At 40.8% G+C, this 19,066-nt stretch overlaps 1 protein-coding gene and 1 long non-coding RNA gene across 4 annotated transcripts in view; one reads left to right on the top strand and one right to left on the bottom strand.

Moving 5' to 3' along the window:
- The window catches only part of LOC109568013 (uncharacterized), an 89,753-nt gene extending 71,311 nt beyond the window's left edge, over positions 1–18,442 (top strand). For both annotated transcript variants that reach the window (XR_011570046.1, XR_011570045.1), the window contains one exon: positions 9,260–18,442. This is a non-coding gene — a long non-coding RNA (uncharacterized lncRNA). The remainder of the gene's footprint in view (positions 1–9,259) is intronic.
- Positions 1–19,066, bottom strand: part of MPP7 (MAGUK p55 scaffold protein 7) — a 229,416-nt gene that overhangs the window by 15,838 nt on the left and 194,512 nt on the right. For both annotated transcript variants that reach the window (XM_019973184.2, XM_070800975.1), the window contains exon 13: positions 3,373–3,453. In XM_019973184.2, the coding sequence (XP_019828743.1) occupies positions 3,373–3,453 (81 nt within the window). The remainder of the gene's footprint in view (positions 1–3,372; positions 3,454–19,066) is intronic.

Raw genomic sequence — 19,066 nt, 5'->3', positions numbered from 1 at the left:
AAAAACAAAGGGAATAAACGGAAAACAATAAAAGTGTGGCTTAAATCATTTCATCAATTCAAAAAATGTTAATGGTCTATATATTTCTATTAAAAGGCAGAGAGCCATAGAATGGGTGAAAAAGCAAGATCCCAGTACATACTGTCTACAAGCCTATAGGAAAGACACATTAAATATAAAGACACAGATATGTTGATAATAAATAGAAGATTATATACCATGTAAACAGTAAGCATAAGAAGGCTGAAGTGGCTACTTATATCAGATAAGATACCTCAAGGAAAAAAAGAATATTTTAAAATGATAAAAGATAAATGCATTCTGTGCGACCCCAAAGACGGCAGCCCACCAGGCTCCCCTGTCCCTAGGATTCTCCAGGCAAGAACACTGGAGTGGGTTGCCATTTCCTTCTCCAGTGCATGAAAATGAAAAGTGAAAGTGAAGTTGCTCAGTCGTATCCGACTCTTAGCGACCCCATGGACTGCAGCCTACCAGGCTCCTCTGTCCATGGGATTTTCCAGGCAAGAGTACTGGAGTGGGTTGCCATTGCCTTCTCCAACATACGTAATAACAAAGCAAAATTGGACTGAGTTAAATGGAGAAGTGGACAATCTCACAATCAGAGTAAGAGATTTCAGTGCCCCTCTTGCAACATTTGATAGGACTAGACAAAATGTCAGCAAGACACAGGTGATCTGAACACCACTACCAACTTCCTGGGTCTAGTTAATGTCCACGTAGTATCACATCCAGTAACAGCAGAATACACATTCTTTTCACATGTAAAATAGTAAAGAGCAGAAATTAAAAAAAATATTTTTAGAAAACAATAAAGGAAAACAAAATTTTAAAAAACTGAGTCACACTGATCAAAAGAGAAAATCACCAATATAAAGGATGAAAAAGGGGTGTGGGAATGGAGATTATGGAGTTAAACATCAAACAGAATACTGGTGGTATAATCAAAGCAATTTTTCTCTAAATAATCATGACTCTGCCTAATAAAGTCTTTTACCTGCTGCGTGTTGAGTCGCTTCAGTTGTGTCCAACTCTCTGAGACTCCATGGACTGTAGCTCGAGGCTCCTTTGTCCATGGGATTCTCCAGGCAAGAATACTGGAGTGGGTTGCCATTTCTTCCTCCAGGGGAGCTTCCCAACCATCAGCTGGCAGATTCTTTACCACAAGTGCCACCTAGGGAGCCCAAACCTATCTAAAATTCTAAAACTGCTCTTAAAAATATCTTCTTTAATTAAATCATCCACACTTGATACTACAGCTGTATTTCCCACACATGTCTAATACAGTGAATCACCCGGGATGCTGGCTGTGAACACAGATTTTCAGGAATTCTGTCAGATCTCCAGAAGGAGAATCTCTCTGGAATCTCAAGGGATTCTTATTATCAGGCAAGTATGGAAAACATTGTTCTGGGGGTCTTTTGACATTAGCACCTGTTTAAGAAGGATAATTACTCCTTTAGGGATTTCTTTGGCGAGTCTCAGCCCTAGAACATTTCTGGATGTTGTTCATTTCTATAACAACTTTAGATGTAGATAATATTTTAATAGATGGATACACTGAGTCCAAGGTGCTGTGGTGACTCTTTGTGACCCCATGAACTGTAGCCCATCAGGCTCCTCTGTCCATGGAATTCTCCAGGCAAGAATACTGGAGTGGGTTGCCATTTCCTTCTCCAGGGGATCTTCCCGACCCAGGGATTGAACCTGGGTCTCCTGCATTGCAGGTGGATTATTTACCATCTGAACCACTGGGGAAGTCCAAGATGCCTTGAATAATACCAAAACTACCGGGGAGGGTTACATTTGATAGACACTCTTGTTAAGATTTATCCTCTTCAAAAGAAGTTAGTTTTTACTCTAGGTGGTGCTAGTGGTAAAGAACCCGCCTGCCAACGCAGGAGATATAAGAGACGTGAGTTCAATCCCTGGGTCAGGGAGATCCCCTGGAGGAGGGCATGGCAACCCATTCTAATGTTCTTGCCAGGAGAATCCCATGGACAGAGGAGCCTGGCGGGCTACAGTTCATAGGGTGGCACACAGTTGGACACGACTGAAGTGACTTAGTGCACACACACTCATTGGGCTACAGTAAAGAAGATCTGGAGCTGGAAAGGCTTGTGTAGTGTCATATGGGAGGAAGAACATGAAAACTGGTTTCAAATCAAGTGCGATCATCGCCTACAGAACTTCTGGATAAGTCAAAGTATCCTTTTTACCTATTTCCTCCTCTGTGAAATGGGGATATTGACCATCTTATACCATTGTTGGGAGGACAAAATAAGACAAAGGCAATGAAGAAACTAGTAAATTATTAATTTTTTTTCCTTTGTAATCTGTTTTTCTCTAGGATTTATCTGTAATCACTCATCTGTAAGCTTATTAATTGTTTTTCAAGATTTTCTAATGACTTGCATATTACAATCCAGCTTTTGTGAGAGTAGTGCATAATTAAAGGAAAAATAAAAAGAAACTGTTTAATTACATGTTTCCATTTTTCCTTTACTTTCATCTCTTTTGGTAGAAATTAGCAACCCTATAACTTATGGCTGAAAATGATTATAAACAATAACTTGGAAAAATGTAGTAATGAGGTAACAGAAAACTATAATTTTAAAATAAAGTCAAACTCGTCCAAAATTGGAGAACACTGCTAAGGGCAATATACAAACAACTTTTTTTTTTAAAACATTACTAAAACCACTTAAAAAGCCAACATTTCAATCTAGTCTTTTAGATGGCTCCCTAATAACAAACTATTAAGTAGTTAAATGGCATTTATTCTGAATATCAAAATGCTTCCAGGATGATGTTTCATTTGTAAGCATGCCTGTGAAAACCAGTTTTCTAAAAACAGATCTTATTCTCTATACTGAAAAGAAGCCTACCACATTCAGATTATATGGCCATCAAAAGCTCATTTTACTATATGTCAATGACTACAATATGAAAAGTAATTAAGAAACATTTATATTACAAGAAGCCTCCTTTAGCTCTCTGTAGTTTGGTCCTTCTAGTCTTAAAGCTTGTTGAAAACTCTGGAAATTAAAGAAGTAGAATACACTTCTGTTTAGAAGAAAACGTGTAAGTAAAAATTAATGTCATACATGCACTAAAATTCACCATAAAAAACTGAGTGGGAAGCTGAAATCAACAAATACCTTGCCTGTGTAATCTGGGGCTTTTCCCTGAACTTTCAGGCCTCAGTTTCCTCCTCTAAAATGTGGATAAGGTCACTCTGTCCTCCCCGGGGCTGGGGTGAAGACTAGCTGTGAATGCTGGCAGCCAGCCTGCAGCACACATGCGTGTAAGTGCTGGGCCAGCGTGCGCAGCGTCAAACAGTACAGAACTTACGGGGCACTGTCACGCCGTAGTGCTGTGTGTCACTGATCAGCAGCTTTCGTTTCAGTTCATTCAAACCTACTCCGACAGGACCTGAAAGACAGGAAAATAGAAATTCATCCCTCAACAAAACACCATAGAAACATTCCCGCAACTGACCTGAATCCATGAGACAGACTGAAAATGTGTATCCAACTTCATATGCATCCCAAGTAAAGAGATTATCTCTAGTCAAGTCGTACATAAGAAAAAACTAGGGAGTTACCTGTACATAAGAAAAAGCTAGGAGTTATCTGGTGGTTTTCTACTTTTTATTTTTTAATTATTATTTTTTGTATTTCACTTTTCTACTTTTCAAATTTAAATTCCCACCTTGCCATTAAAAAGATTAGAAATCTTTGTTTTCAATGAAACATACTCAAGAGTGCTTGAGTACATTAACAGGTAACAGTATCCAGAAGAGGTTAAAAAATATGTTCAACTTTAAAAAAGTGGAATTACACAGTCTGGATAGGGATCCCTTCAATTTTAAATATTTTTTGATCTTCATAAAAGAAAATCTTTGAACCTTGATTTTAGGTGCAAACCTGGCTATCCATTTTAAATTTGCACAACTGTCAGCACCATGTTAAGACCCTCTGCAACCCTGTATATTCTCAGTTGGTCCCTAAGTCTTTGAAAACTTACATAGACCTTGTGCTGTGCTGTGTGCTTAGTCGCTCAGTGGTGTCTGACTCTTTGCGACCCCGTGGACTGTAGCCCACCAAGTGGAGTGGGTTGCCATGCCCTCCTCCAGGGGATCTTCCCAACCCAGGGATCGTACCCAGGTCTCCTGCATTGCAGGTGGATTCTTTACTGTCTGAGCCAGCAGGGAAGCATAGACCTTACAGATTCAAATCAGTGTGCACATACTGAACAACCTGGAGCGAACAAGGCATATGTAAAAGCTGTGAAGAATAAGAGACGATGTGTGAAGTTTGCCTTCAAAGAAAAATAACTAGGTTAGGAGAGTGACAAGAAATGATTAGGAGACAGGGGCCAGAAAACAAAAAGCAGTTTCAAACACAAGTCTGAAATTGAAAGTCAGAAGGACACAAGCCCTGGACAGCTAGCTGCCCACAGCACTGCCATCAGGGTCTGTTTAGTGACCTCCACTCTTCCCTTCAGCTGAAGCCCCAGGTGGCTTCCCCAATGGCTCCGTGGGTAAAGAACTGGCCTGCAGTGCAGAAGCTCCAGGTAGTTCTGATGCATCCTTCAGAGTTCTGCTCAAACAACCCTTTCTTAGAGTGTCTCTCCTGCCCCTGTGTCTCATCCTTAAGTTATCAGAGTATTCTGACATCTCCCTCATAATACTTAAAAATCGTAACAAACAACTGGAGAATGCATTGCTAAATGGCCTAGCGTCTGCCTACAATGCAGGAGACCCAGGTTCAATCCCTGGGTCAGGAAGATCCCCTGGAGAAGGAAATGGCAACCTACTCCAGTATTCTTGCCTGGAAAATCCCATGGACTGAGGATCCTGGTAGGCTACAGTCCAGGGGGTCACAAAGAGTCAGACACGACTGAACGGCTTCACTTTCTTTTCTACCACCAAACAGAGGCACCGTGAGAGCAGGAATCATATTCTGTTGTTTCCCTTCCCCATAAGGTCAGCCCTCCAGATTGTCGCTGAATGAAGCTAACTTCTAGGGCTCCCATCACCACATCAGGCTCAGGAGACCTCAGCGACGTGGAGAACAGAGATGCCCACACACGCATGCCTCAGAGTCCTCTCTGAAAACACACATATCTAGATTTGGCCGCAGCCCCCCAACAGCCTTCTCTCCAGGTGCACGCCCGACGCCTTCTCTTAGGAACGTCTCTTCCTGCGTCTTCACCGCTCGGGCTTTCTGTTTCAAGCTCCTTTCCAACAATACTCAAAAAGTTAATATTGTCACATACCTTAAAACAATAAGAATGACCAGGAAAACTCAAAAACACCTCCCCCTAAGCTTATATTCTCCTCCAAGTCAGTGCACACTCCTGTCCCAGCATCTCTAGGCTTTAGTCACTTCTCACCAGTATCACCCATTCTTCCTCCACCGGGAAGAGACTCAAATATGAATCCTTTGACAGGTCTGCACAGATTGCATGTTGGGAGCCACGTGTTTCTCCATAACCTTCATTCTCACCTCTCTCCGCACACTCCAGCCACATGAGACCCCCCCCACGTCCTGGAATGTAGCAAATTCTCCTTTCTGCTGCTGGGTCCTCAACACGTGCCTCTCACTTTTACAGAAACAGTCCTGTCCTTTCCTGGCCTGCTAAGTCATGCCTGTTGTTCGGGAGTCAGTTTAGCTGCGGGATTTTTCCCTAAAATTTTAAATGTGGGTTGAGTGCCATTTTCTTGTGCTCCCTGTACTTGCGCATCAATAGATCACACTCTGCCGCAGTTGTCTTCTTGTCTTTATCCTCTAACAGACTCAGCGATGTCATCTGTTTGTTCACCAATTGCTTCCTTTGGCAAAATGTAGGCACTTATTAGTTTGCTTTATTTATTTCAGTTACATTCAGTAATTACTGAGCACCTAATGGCTCAGATGGTCAAGAATTTGCCTATAATGTGGGAGACCCAGGTTTGATCCCTGGGTCAGGAAGATTCCCTGGAGAAGGGTGTGGCAACCCACTCCAGTATTCTTGCTTGGAGAATTCCATGGACAGTGGAACCTGGTGGACTGCAGTCCATGGCGTTGCGAAGAGTTGGACACAACTGAGTAACTAACTCTTCACTTCACTTCAGTCATTATGCTGTAACAGAAGTAAAACTATTTGCCAAATGAACCCAAGGCATGGGAGTTAAAGGAGGAAGTGTTTGCACCTAGAATGTCTGGATGTGCTGGTTAGATAACATGCTCAAAGTCAAACAGAGGTTGGTGGAGCTCACATTTGAACTTGGCTCCTGAATCTTAAGACAAGCAGAAGGGAGGGTGATGGATTTGCCTCTGCAACAGTGAGTTTAAGGGATGGAAATCCGTCCCCCTAAGTTCAGGAAAGGAGTACAGTGTGATAGGAGGTACAGGTGGGGGTCTCCCTGTGAGTGAAGCAGAGGGGAGAAACAATGATGAGCACCGATCAGTTGTCTCCAAAACCCAGGCACCATGCATGGGCTGATGTGTTTTATCTCCTCTGAAGGGACCAGCAACATTTTGAGTAAGTGCTCAAACTTCCTCCTTTAAATAAAAACAGAAAACAAACAAGAAAAGCAAGGGGTTTTACGATGCTTTGTGGATAATGCAAACCTGATTGTATATGCGCCAAAAAAATGAAAAAGCAGCAAAGAAAACACTAAAACTTAACTAGTGGGTGGGCCCTGGCCTGTCTGCTGCCCACCAAGGCACCAAGAACTAAAGGGGGACATGAATTCACTGCTCCTTCAGCAGGTCTAAGTTCTGGAGTACTTCCCAGAGTGTGAGCTAATTTGCTGAGTGAAAGTCTAGCATTTTTTCTTTTTTTTCCTTCTTCTTCTACCCATGCCAAAAAACCACAGTGATTTATTTTAACTCTGGAGGAAAAAACTAGGTATGTTTGAATTAGTGGGGGAAAAGTATGCTGCTTTTTAACGTGATACCCTTAAATTTGGACTACTTTCAATTCCAGCCCTTATAACCTAACTCTTACTAGGGACCTTGCTTTATTGCACACCCACGGACCATGCCAAGAATGTGCAGTGGCAAACAATTTTAAAAATTGCCCCTAGATTAGGTTATTTGAAGACATTATCTTCACGGTGGGATACTGTGTGGGATACTCTCACAAAATAACTAAAATAGGGACGTAATTTTAATCATTCTTATACAAAATTGCCTGGCAGACCAATAAACAGCATTCTCCCTGGTCCTTGAATCAATTCTGTTATCCATACTAGTGAGTTTCTAGGTGTTTTCCTCTTTTAGATCCTGACCTTAAGATCACATCTTATATCTACACTCCTGCCCTGTTCTCTGCCATAGGGCATGTACTCAGTCTCATCCAACTCTTTGCAACCCCTGGACTGCAGCCCACTGGGCTCTTCTGTGCATGTGATGCTCCAGGCAGGAATACTGGAGTGGGTTGTCATTTCCTTCTCCAGGGATCGAAGGGCATACACTCACATTTTTAGCTGAATGGTTTGTATTTAGACTACTTACACCACAGTTGGCTTAGGGATGCACACAGAGTTAGGGTCATTCATACACCTGTAACCAGACACATTCATCTGCTTGTCAGTGTATAAATTTTTTATCACAATTGGTGAAATGCACTGACACATATGTATACAAATAAGTTACTCTAGAGTTTGTGTCGAGCTGTGGTTGTCCAGGGCTTCTCTTGTGGCTCAGCTGGTAAAGAATCCACCTGCAATGTGGGAGACCTGGGTTTGATCCCTGGGTTTGGAAGATCTCCTGGAGAAGGGAATGGCTACCCACTCCAGTATTCTGGCCTGGAGAATTTCACAGACTGTATAGCCCATGGGGTTGCAAAGAGTCAGACACAACTGAGCAAGTAGTTGTTCATGCTAAAGAGAAGCAGAGAAGACAGTTTAAATAGCGCATATTTAAATCACAGACAGGAGGGTTTGGAAAGGCAAAGATGATGACGATACAATGAGGTCAGGCTTGTATTACGTGGTTCACATACACCATGACTAATCTTCAAAACATCCCTGCAAGAAAGGTATTATTATCCTCGCTTTACAGATGAGAAAACCGAGATGATGAAAGGGCAAGTAATTTTCCCAAGATCGCACATCTGGAGTGTGGCTTAGCTGGTATTCAGAAGCCTGTGTGTCTGCTCAGGAGTCCACATTCTTTCCACTCAATCCATCGTCTTATCGAAAGAATGTTGACAGGACACAGGCTCAGGTAACGAGGTGCTCAGCTGTTTGTAGCTGTGACCCATAACTTCACAGAGTCTTTCACCCCATTCCAAGTTGCCTCACACTTTAAACAGTGATGAAAAGTTATACTTGTGGAATACAAGACTCAGGCTACAAAAAATGGCAGAAGTCAAATCCGGTGAACTCAAAACTTACCCTGTGCAGAACTTCTGAGAACTCTAAACTAAACTTAATGAAGATGACAAGCATACCAGGTCTGGACAACATACAGAGGGCATGTCTATTCAGATTCTTGATTCAGGACTAAGGAAAATCAAACGGACTGATGATATCAAAGGAGAAGCCAAAAAAGCACATTAAAAAATCATTTTGGAGTTCACTAATTTGGAATGCATGTGGTAAATGTTATTCATACAGTGGATGGGCTTGCTAGCTTTAAAAACAAAGGAGTGACTCTATTCAAAGCAGAAACGTAAATAAGTGTCTGGTTTTTTTTTAATCTCATAAGAATTTAGAAAATCATTTTGCATGCAAATTCTAGAAAGAATAAAGTCATAAGTCATCTGCATTAATTGAAATTCTTATAAAAAATACATTAAATGGAGAAGTAAGATAATTAGAAAGGTATATATTTTTCTTTTTTGGCTGTAGATTATGATTTTATTATGTATTTTCACCCAGAATACCACAGCAGTGATAATATGTCTTGTGTTCTTCAGAAAGGCATATTACTTTCAATACTTGAATGCATTTAATTAGTAACTCCTTTCTGAGAGTAGGCAAATGTGTTGTGTGTGGTTTTATATAAAGGCTCATTCATTTCAGCCACAGAAATACAGCCCATTTGGGGGTTAATAAAATGATGCTAGTAAAATTTCTATTTAAAGCTTTACATTTAGGAAAATATGCCCATTAACTAATGTAAAAATGCCTTTATTTTTATCTTATAAAGAAAGATTTTGGAGGGTGGGGTCAAGATGGTGGAGTAGGAAGACTGAGCTCACCGCCCACCATGAGCACACCAACATTACCAAACATTTACAGGGCAACCATCAATGAGAACAACCTAAAGACGGGCAGAAAAGACCTTACACAACTAAAGTTATAACAAGTCCACAACGAGATGGGTCGCAGGCGTGAAGACAAGGTACAGTCAAGACCCACCCCCCGAGGTAGGTGGCCCACAAACAGGAAGAAATTTACAATTGCAGAGGTTCTCCCCAAAGAGCAACACATCCAGGTCCCACATCCGGCTCCCTAGCCTAGGGGTCCTACATAAGAAGATGAGCCCCCAGAACTCTGGCTTTAAAGGCCAGAGAGGCTTACTTTCAGGAGAGCTGGAGAGCTGTGGGGAATAGAGACCCCACTTTTTTTTTTTTTTTAACTTTACAATATTGTATTGGTTTTGCCGTATATCAAAATGAATCTGCCACAGGTATACATGTGTTCCCCATCCTGAACCCTCCTCCCTCCTCCCTCCCCATACCATCCCTCTGGGTCGTCCCAGTGCACAAGCCCCAAGCATCCAGTATCGTGCATCGAACCTGGACTGGCGACTCGTTTCATAAATGATATTATACATGTTTCAATGCCATTCTCCCAAATCATCCCACCCTCTCCCTCTCCCACAGAGTCCAAAAGGCTGTTCTATAGAGACCCCACTCTTAAAGGACAACTACAGAACCCTACACACTCTGAATCCCAGCATGGGGCAGAAATTTGAAAGGAAATTGGAAGTCTTTCCTATTCTATTCTTTTCCTCTATTTCTTTGCATTGTTCATTTAAGAAGGTCTTCTTATCTCTCCTTACTCTTCCCTGGAACTCTGCATTCAGTTGTGTTTATCTTTCCCTTTCTCCTTTGCTTTTTGCTTCTCTTCTTTCCTCAGCTATTTGTAAAGCCTCCTCAGACAACCACTTACCCTTCCTGCATTTCTTTTCCTCAGGGATGGTTTTGGTCACTGTCTCCTGTACAATGTTACGAACCTCTATCCATAGTTCTTCTGGCACTCTGTCTATCAGATCTAATCCCCTGAATGTATTTGTCACTTCCACTGTTTAAAATCGTAAGGGATTTGATTTAGGTCTTAGCTGAATGGCCTAGTGATTTTCCCCTACTTTCTTCAATTTAAGCCTGAATTTTGCAATAAGGAGCTGATGATCTGAGCCACAGTGAGCCCCAGGTCTTGTTTTTGCTGACTGTATAGAGCTTCTCCATCTTGGGCTATCAAGAATATAATCAATATCTGATTTCAGTATTGACCATCTGGTGATGTCCATGTGTAGAGTTCTCTCTCATGTTGTTGGATGAGGGTGTTCTTACACTCTATGTAAGAGGCTATGATGGTCTTACATAAAAAAAAATAAAAAAACCACACTGTCTGACAATGTACTTTGAAACTTCAACCATCTCCTTATTTATGTTATAGCACAAAGCCTGAGTCACTGAACAGTGAATAATTATTTACTAGAACAATAATGTATTACTATTGTGAAAATCATGTTTACAGAGACCAATGAAATATGGTGTTTTTTTCAAATGACACTCATGTAGTCCTACAAAGAGTTAGCATAAAGTAATTTCTCATTTGTAAACATCAAGTACAGAATTTAGTTGTAGTTTTTCTTAAGGCTGATGAATTTAATAATGTACGTCGGGATGGGTGGTACCTTACACATAAAAGATCAATATGCTAAAAATCATAGTATTAATCTGTTAGGAAATAAACTTCTCAGAAAGAGATTCATGTAGGTAGAGATTAGCCCAATTAGTTTTAACATACTGTACACTCATCTAAAAGCCATAGTGTATGAGAAGATAATTTTATTTACGTCTGATAGTAAATTGTGTATTGGAAAGAAATCTGTTGCTCTGGCCAAGTACTAGTCACTTCTGCTCCTGATCTTTGAATGGGTTGGCACAAACATGAAGACAGTACATTATGTGGAAAGCAACTGACACAGATGCAGCTTTTACTGCGTGTTCACCTCCAGTGTACCTGTACTGCTTAACATGACAATCCTTCTGCATTTTCTCCCAGACATTGGCCAGACTTGTCACTCTTACTATCCGATGAAACATCAGAATTACTGAAGACTGCAATAAATATCCAAACTGTTTTTGTGACCTAAAAAAGCCACACTTACTCATTTGATTTATTGCAAAACAAATCAAATGAAATCTCTGGGTATCCCTTGGATCAGACCCACGTCATAAAAATTCTACTTATCATATTGTAGCTCTACTATATTTGCTGCTCAAGGCATAAAATAAAAACAATCAAGCTATCTGACTCACAATCTTATAAGATCACATTAGTGGGTGGCTGGATTTTTGTGTTGGGGAGTGACAGATCTGTTTATAAAGCTCAATTTAAAGTTCCCTGGGAATCAAACTACATAGAAAACATAGCAACTTAGCAGTTCATAACGAGCCTTGAGAGAAATTGATTTTCTTTCCTTGATTTTCTGTTGCTTTCATAGTGAGAGAAAAATACAATTAATGAGGCATCAATTTTTATGTTGCTGTCAGGAGGAGGAGGAGAAGAAAAAAAGGAGAGGGAGAATGAAAAGAAAAAGGAAGTAGGAAGCTTGTTGAAACAGCATTATTTTTTCCAAAGCAGCTATTACACCAGACTTAGATAAGAATGACTTTTAAGTATTTGTCTCACCCTTGACTCAGGGTTATGACAAGAGTGCGATAAAACTACAAGGCAAGATAAAACCCTCCTTGAGTCTTCCTTAGCTGAGTAGAACAGAGCATGGATAATTTCCTTACTTAACAGTTTGTTCAAAAATGCAACTTTTTCAATGAGGCTCCCATGATCTTTATTTAAAATGGCCAATGCCCGAGTCCCCTGATTCTACTCTGCTTTTATGTTCTTCTACATCATTTATCACCCTCTAAGTACAATATGATTGACTTTATTATTTATTAATAATTTATTATGAATATGTTTTCTGTCTATATGTCCTTCCCAGGGAAACAATGTTTGTGCTCTTCAGTGATGGACTCACAGATCTAGAACAGTGCCAGGCACCATCTGTTCCTTCCCACACAAATCCACTGAATGAACATCAGTGTGATTTACAACCAGAAAGGCTGCCAGAGTATAAACACGTAAGACAGACCAACAGCATAAAAAGCCAACTGTGGTTCTAATAAAGATCATATTTACCTCTTATATACAAGGATTATAATTTTAAATCCATCACACACTCATAGACTCATTTATAACTTTGGTGTTTACAGTTGTCCATATAAAACCCTGCAGAGCAGACTCTTAATTCCTACCAACATTCAATCAACCTTCAACAAAAGTGACAGGAATTCTGATAAACATATTAACATTTACAGTTAGTCTTGACTGCTTACTTTCCTCTCTGCTTTATGTGGAAGACTTTTTGTTTTGCCAGTTTTATGGGAAAATGGTGACAGTCTTATAAAGGTCAATTTATTCAAACTACTTCCCCAAGGCAGACTTTAGGCGACATACAAGACTCCGCAGAAAGGAGAAGGAATAGTACTTTATGCTCAAGCTAGAAACGTGAAATATACAGAAAGATTTATTGTCAGTTTCCTCCTATGTCTCATAACCAGACAGAACAAGTCACAAATTGTCTGACTATCTGCAAGATGAATTTGTGCTCTTTACTGCCTTAAACTGTGAAATGTTTTAGTAGCGTTTTAACACCAAAGCTTTCTCCCTGCAAACACGCACTTAGTATTTGGCTTTATTACTTTACTCTTTAAAAAGTCAGGTTTCGCTAAAGATAACACTCATATAGAAAATGCACTAAATGGTCTAAATATAAATTTAGTATACTTAGTTTTAACATATAGAAAATGCACTAAATGCACTAAGTATAAATTTAGTATACTTAGTTTTAACATACTTTTGGAAAATACTTTTAAATGCAGACGGGAATATAACAGAAACTGTCACAGAGATGTTTTAGTGGCTGAAATGTAGCTTGAAATAGCATCTTTTCAAAATGAAGAGAAAATTAAATACTTCTGATCAAGGTTCAAATTCCCCTGTCATATTTTTGTCATGTGCACAACTTGGATAATTTAACTTCCTGAACATTAAGCCCAAGAATTAAAATCAGACAATATTATGGTTAAAAAAAAATGTAGAGATTCTGAACAGCCTTTTAATGATACTTATCTAACAGTTTCAGGGCAAACACCATCATTCCCAGTGGCTTTGCGAATACTGGGAGGAAGCAAATGAGGCTGGAGGAATATGCTTATATTCTTTCCATCTCTGTACATTATGGGCTTCCCAGGTGGCACTAGTGGTAAAGAACCCGCCTACCAATGCAGGAGACATTAGAGATGTGGGATTGATCCCTGGGTTAGGAAGATCCCCTGGAGGAGGGCATGGCAACCCACTCCAGTATTCTTGTCTGGAGAATCCCATGGACAGAGGAACCTGGCGGGCTAGGGTCCATGGGGTCACAAAGAGTTGGACACAACTGAAAACTTAGCACACACACGTTACAGCATCTGAGAACTATTTTTTAAATATAATTTTTACAATCAGGAAAGGCAAACAGTTAATGCACAAACAATGAGAATTTCCAAAATTTTAATTCACTGCTGGACACACTCTTTTAGATGATGATAAATGGCTAAATGATCTAATTTATTAAGTACTTTGAACACTGAGCTTCCAAATCAGCAGAAGCCTATTCATATTTGAACATTTCAATAGTATTTTTAGCTAAGATACAAGAGCTCCATTTTACTAAAACGTTAGTAGGGCCAGGTATTGGTCTAAACCCATTGTAAATATTTCCTTTAGCTCTCAAACAAACTTAGAAAGCAGGTAATCTTGCTATTTTCATTTTTTAGATGAAGAAACTGCAGCTAGAGGACATTTGAAATGTGCAGGTGTCGTGTTCCCAGATACTGAATTACAGAACTGAACAGGGATAGGCCTGTCCTGCCCAGAAGTCTGCTTGTCACCGTCCACGCTGTCCTGCACTATACCATCATGGGACCTAATAGACAGAGATTCCTCGAGACAATAAACGGATACCTTCAACAGTACCATATGGGACAAGCTGGAAGATTTTCTGAGTGGTGAGCACATAGAAGAAAGTGAATAATGGGAAATTCTTAGAAGCCCAGTCTACAGAGGCCACAGTGCAGGAGAAGACAAAAGACACACCTGAAGGCCACTTCCACACTTCCACCTGTACAAGCATTCCTGATTTTAAAAGGTTTCCAAACCCTTCCTTTAGTAGAAACAAGAGAAGTAGTTTGTGTGAATTTAGTATTTTAATGTGATTTTCTCTCTCTCTTTCACATAGAGATACAGGATATTCTATTTGCCTGGGTATAATATGTACTTTAACATCACAAAAAAATAAGACCAGTATTCTCCATTAAGTCTGTTCTACTATAATGCAATAATATGGACTTTAAAAGTTCTGCATTATTTAAAAACTATCTTTTACCAGCACTTGTTCCCAAATAGGGAAATGAAGTGTAAGGAACTAGAGTTTCATATAAACTTATTTTTCCAATAAAAAATTTCAGATTAAAAATAATAATAAACCAGTTGCTCTAAATAGATAAATATCAAAATAAATAAATAGATAAATATCACTGAGCAAATTCAGAATAGAGTAAGACAACAGATTGTCTATTAAGACAAAATCAGAAGTTTTAAAACCATCATTATAACATATGCATGACAAAGAACAAAATGGAAGTGTGATGTTAAGAAAAGTAGAAAATCAAAATACTGCTCAACCCAACCTTTTGGGTTGGCCAAAAGGTTCGTTTAGGTTTTCTCATAAGATGTTATAGAAAAACTCAAATGAACTTTCTGGTCAACTCAATAAATTGCAGCCAGTTGGCAACAATCAACAAAGAACGCATTGGCAACTGAACCCAACCAAACAGAGCAAGGGGCTTCACTAGGGTGTATGGGCTGAGCACTTCAGTGTCACAAGGAGCAACAGGTAAAAAGCAAAATGCAGAATCTCTGGCCTCACCTGGGACTCCCAGGTCAGAACCTGCATTTTTACAAGATTTACAAGTGACTCAAATGCCTTTTGAAGTTTGAGAAGAGCTGGAGTCCGGGCTGGCTGAGTCAGGGCTGGTGGCCTCAGGGATAGCAGGGGTCTCTGTCTACACCAGCATGACAGGACTGGCGTACTGAAGGCTGTAGACAAAGCAGATAGTAAAAGCAAGCCCAGCAATCCTCCCTGGTGGCCGAGAGGGCTGCAGGGTGCAGGCCAGCCGAATATGGGGGCAGACTGGAGGAGAGAGAAGCCAAACCTGCTAGGATGCTTCAGCGAAGTGCTGGCAAACTCAAGGATCCGGAAAGTGGACCGGTCATGCCGTGTGCAATGTGGTGCCCCCTGTGGCCAGCGCGGGGGAGGCAGAGCTGACCCGACCCTGGCCCAACCCCCGCCAGAGGAAATGTGACTCAGGCCGGGGCTCTTGTACACAGAGAGGCTCTCAAGAGACTCGGAACTGAACTTTGACAGCATGTCGAGGTATCTGTTAGGAAAATGAATGGAGGGCCCTAAACCAAAGGGAAAAAGAGAAAAGTAAGATATTCAGGACTGGCACACAGTGTGGACACAGCCCTGATTTTGCAGATCAAAAGCAGTGTTCCATAGGGAGATGAGGAACAGGCTCAAGTATTGAACTGTCTGGGGCAGAATGGGCTCCATGGCTTAGAGGCTGGATCCAGGGCCAGTGACTTACTTCTCATCTGTGTGCTTGAGTTTCTTCTGTAAAATGGGGACATGAAAAGTATTTACCTCATAGCCACAGTGAGGGCTGAGGAAATAATAACAGCATACCCCTGAGCACAGTGCCTGGACTCAATACAGATCAGCCACTGTTATGACACAGGGCTCAGGAAGGGCGGGACCTGCCTAAGAAACAAGTTAAAACTGAAAAAAGAGTTGGGACAGTTTGAAAGCAGTTGGGAACAGCAGAGAGTAAGAAAACATTACACTTGGATCTCAGTTTGCAATAGAGAAACCTAAGTCACAAAAAGGGGTGTTTTAGTTATTGATGAAGAAATGTGGTGAATTATTTACTCAAGGCCTGGAAAACTCCAAAGAGGAAGGACACGTTAGTGGGGAGAAATGCATAGCAAAGGACATAGGACTCTTCACTGACTATACCGCTTTGAAGCATCAACACTGAGCATCCCCAGTGTGGGAGTATCTTGGAGTTAACACCCCTTTGGGGAGATGAAAGGAGAATTTCCCCTAAGAATCAGGTCTCAGAAACCTAAGGAATTCCAAGAAGGAGACAGTTAAGAGCAGTCATTGCAGGCTGAGTGATGTCACAGGCTGAACAACTAAAATTAAAGTGAAGAAAGCCCTAGGAGCTGGCCTAGAGCATAACATCCAGTGACAAGAGCAGGCAGTATGTGGTTAGAAACTAAGGCACCTGGCTCACTAGACAGATCCACATTCAACTTACAGGTCAGGTGCCAGGAACCCAAAGATCAAGGGACAAAGGGGGTTTAGGGCAAGATCAGTTCAGTTCAGTCTCTCAGTCATGTCCGACTCTTTGCGACCCCATGAACTGCAGCACACCAGGTCTCCCTGTCCATCACCAACTCCTGGAGTAAGTACCCACAATTAAATTAGCCTCAGGACTCCCCTGGTGGTCCAGTGGCTAAGAATCCACCCTGCAACGTGGGGGACGCAGGTTTGATCCCTGGTCGGAGAACTAAGATCCCACATGCCACGGAGTAACTAAGCCTACACACCACAGCTACTGAGCTCATGCGCTGCAACTAAGACTCAATGCAGCCAAATAAATTTTAAAAATAAAAAATTAACTTCTTCATTAAAGATTTTACCTGGATATATTTTAGTTCAGTGATCATGGATCTAGACAATCAGTGCTCATGTAAAGCAGCACCCAAAACACTGCAGATCACTGTGACTGGAGCTCACAATGGAATGCTGATACAGTTTTCTGGGAGCATTAATTTACCTGAAAAGGTAGTTGGGGTGATGCTGTGTTTTCATTCTGCCCCAACACCCTTTGAAACTAGGTAGGAAATATGTCAGTGAGGACTGTGTTGTCCAGTTCTGAGGAGGCTGATTGGGAATGCCTGTCTCCACAGAGGCAAGCTGTGTATGATAGGAGTTCCAGCTTCACGCTGGTGGGGGAAGCTTAACACAGCCTGTCTGTCCCACTGATTACAACTGAAACCTCTGGACGGCACACTAAAAGCAATGATCTGGGGGTTCTGGAGAAGCAAACAAAAGCAGGCAGAGTGTAAAAGGAAGTCAGGCCTAAGAGGTGAGCCCCAAGGACGTGTGGTGGTGGTGGTTTAATCACAAAGTTGTGTCCAACTCTTGCAACCCCATGGACTGTAGCCTGCCAGGCTCCTCTGTCCATGGGATTCTGGACAAGAATACTGGAGTGGGTTGCCATTTCCTTCTCCAGGGGGATCTTCCAGACCCAAGGATTGAACCCAGGTCTCCTGCATTGCAAGCAAATTCTTAACCAACTGAGCTATGAAGGGAAGCCTTCAAGGGGTGAAGGTTCCCGTTTTATTTTTCTTCTCTTCTTTGACTTTGCCCAGAGGATGAGGCTCTGTCTCAGAGCTGCACTGTGGAGCAGCAGGCTGTGCAGCTGAGATCCCACAAAAGTTGTGATGACTGAGATGAACCCGAAGAAGCACAACAGAGGCTCTGAGAAACGAACTAAGATGTAAACCAATGTCTAAGTCTCTCTTACCCCAAGGGTCACATGCATGGTACAGACCAGAAGCAGTGAAGAGCCTGGCCAGGTTAATAGCCTACTAAAAATAGCGTAATCCAGAAGAATTTAGTAAGACCCAAAGTCTATATGAAATAATGTTCAGAACATCCAAGATATGGAACACATTTGTTCGACAAACATAACAAGGTAAAGGTGAACAATTCTCAAGGAGAAATACAATCAACAGATGCCAACCCTAAGATAACCCTGATGCTGGGATCATCTAAGACGAGAGAGTGGCTAAGCTTCAGAAGGTAAAACTAAACACACTTGAAATGAATGGAAACGTACAGTTCTTACAAAATAAGCAAAAACTATGAAAAGAACTAGTAATTTCCCAAATGAAGAAAATACCTGAAAGAAAAAAAAATTGCTCAGTGGGATAAACAGCAAAACAGATAATGAGGAAAAGAGTCAGAGATCTTGAGAGGAAAAAAAGAAAAAAAAAAAAAAAAAAAACAAGAAATCATCAAATTTGAACAACAGAGAAGCTCTGGGAAAAAACTTGTAAGAACTTGTGAGACCACCTTAAAGGGTGTAACATATGTGCTACTGGAGTCTCAGAGTAGAGGGGAAAGAGGTTGGGTCAAAAAAAAAATCTTGGAAAAAAAAATGGCCAAAAATTTGATGAATGTCATAAATTTTCAGATTTGAGAAATCTGGGAAATCCAGACAGGTTAAATTCAAAAAATACATCATAATCAGTGCTAAAAATCAAAGATAAGGAAAAAACTTGAAAACAACTAATAATTACACATAGAGATAAAGCCAAAAAGTCAGCAATATATTAATATCAAAAAAGAAAAAAAATAATCACATTACCCAAAAGAAGGCAGGAAAGGGGAACAAAGAAAAATTTTGAAAAGTACAAGGGGCCAAAGAGAAAACAAATCATAAAATATCAATAGTAGGCTTAAATCCAACCATATCAATAGTTAAATTAAATGTAAATTTAATATGAACATATATGTGTGTGCTTAGTCACTCAATTGTGTCAGACTCTCTGCAACCCCATGGAATGTAGCCCGCCAGGCTCCTCTGTCCATGGGGATTCTCTAGACAAGAATTCTGGAGTGGGTTGCCATGCCCT

This window comes from Bos indicus, chromosome 13 (genome assembly GCF_029378745.1).
Source record: "Bos indicus isolate NIAB-ARS_2022 breed Sahiwal x Tharparkar chromosome 13, NIAB-ARS_B.indTharparkar_mat_pri_1.0, whole genome shotgun sequence".
NCBI lineage: Eukaryota > Metazoa > Chordata > Mammalia > Artiodactyla > Bovidae > Bos > Bos indicus.
The sequence above is the reverse complement of the archived record's forward strand: the minus strand, read 5'-3'. Positions and strand labels throughout refer to the sequence as shown.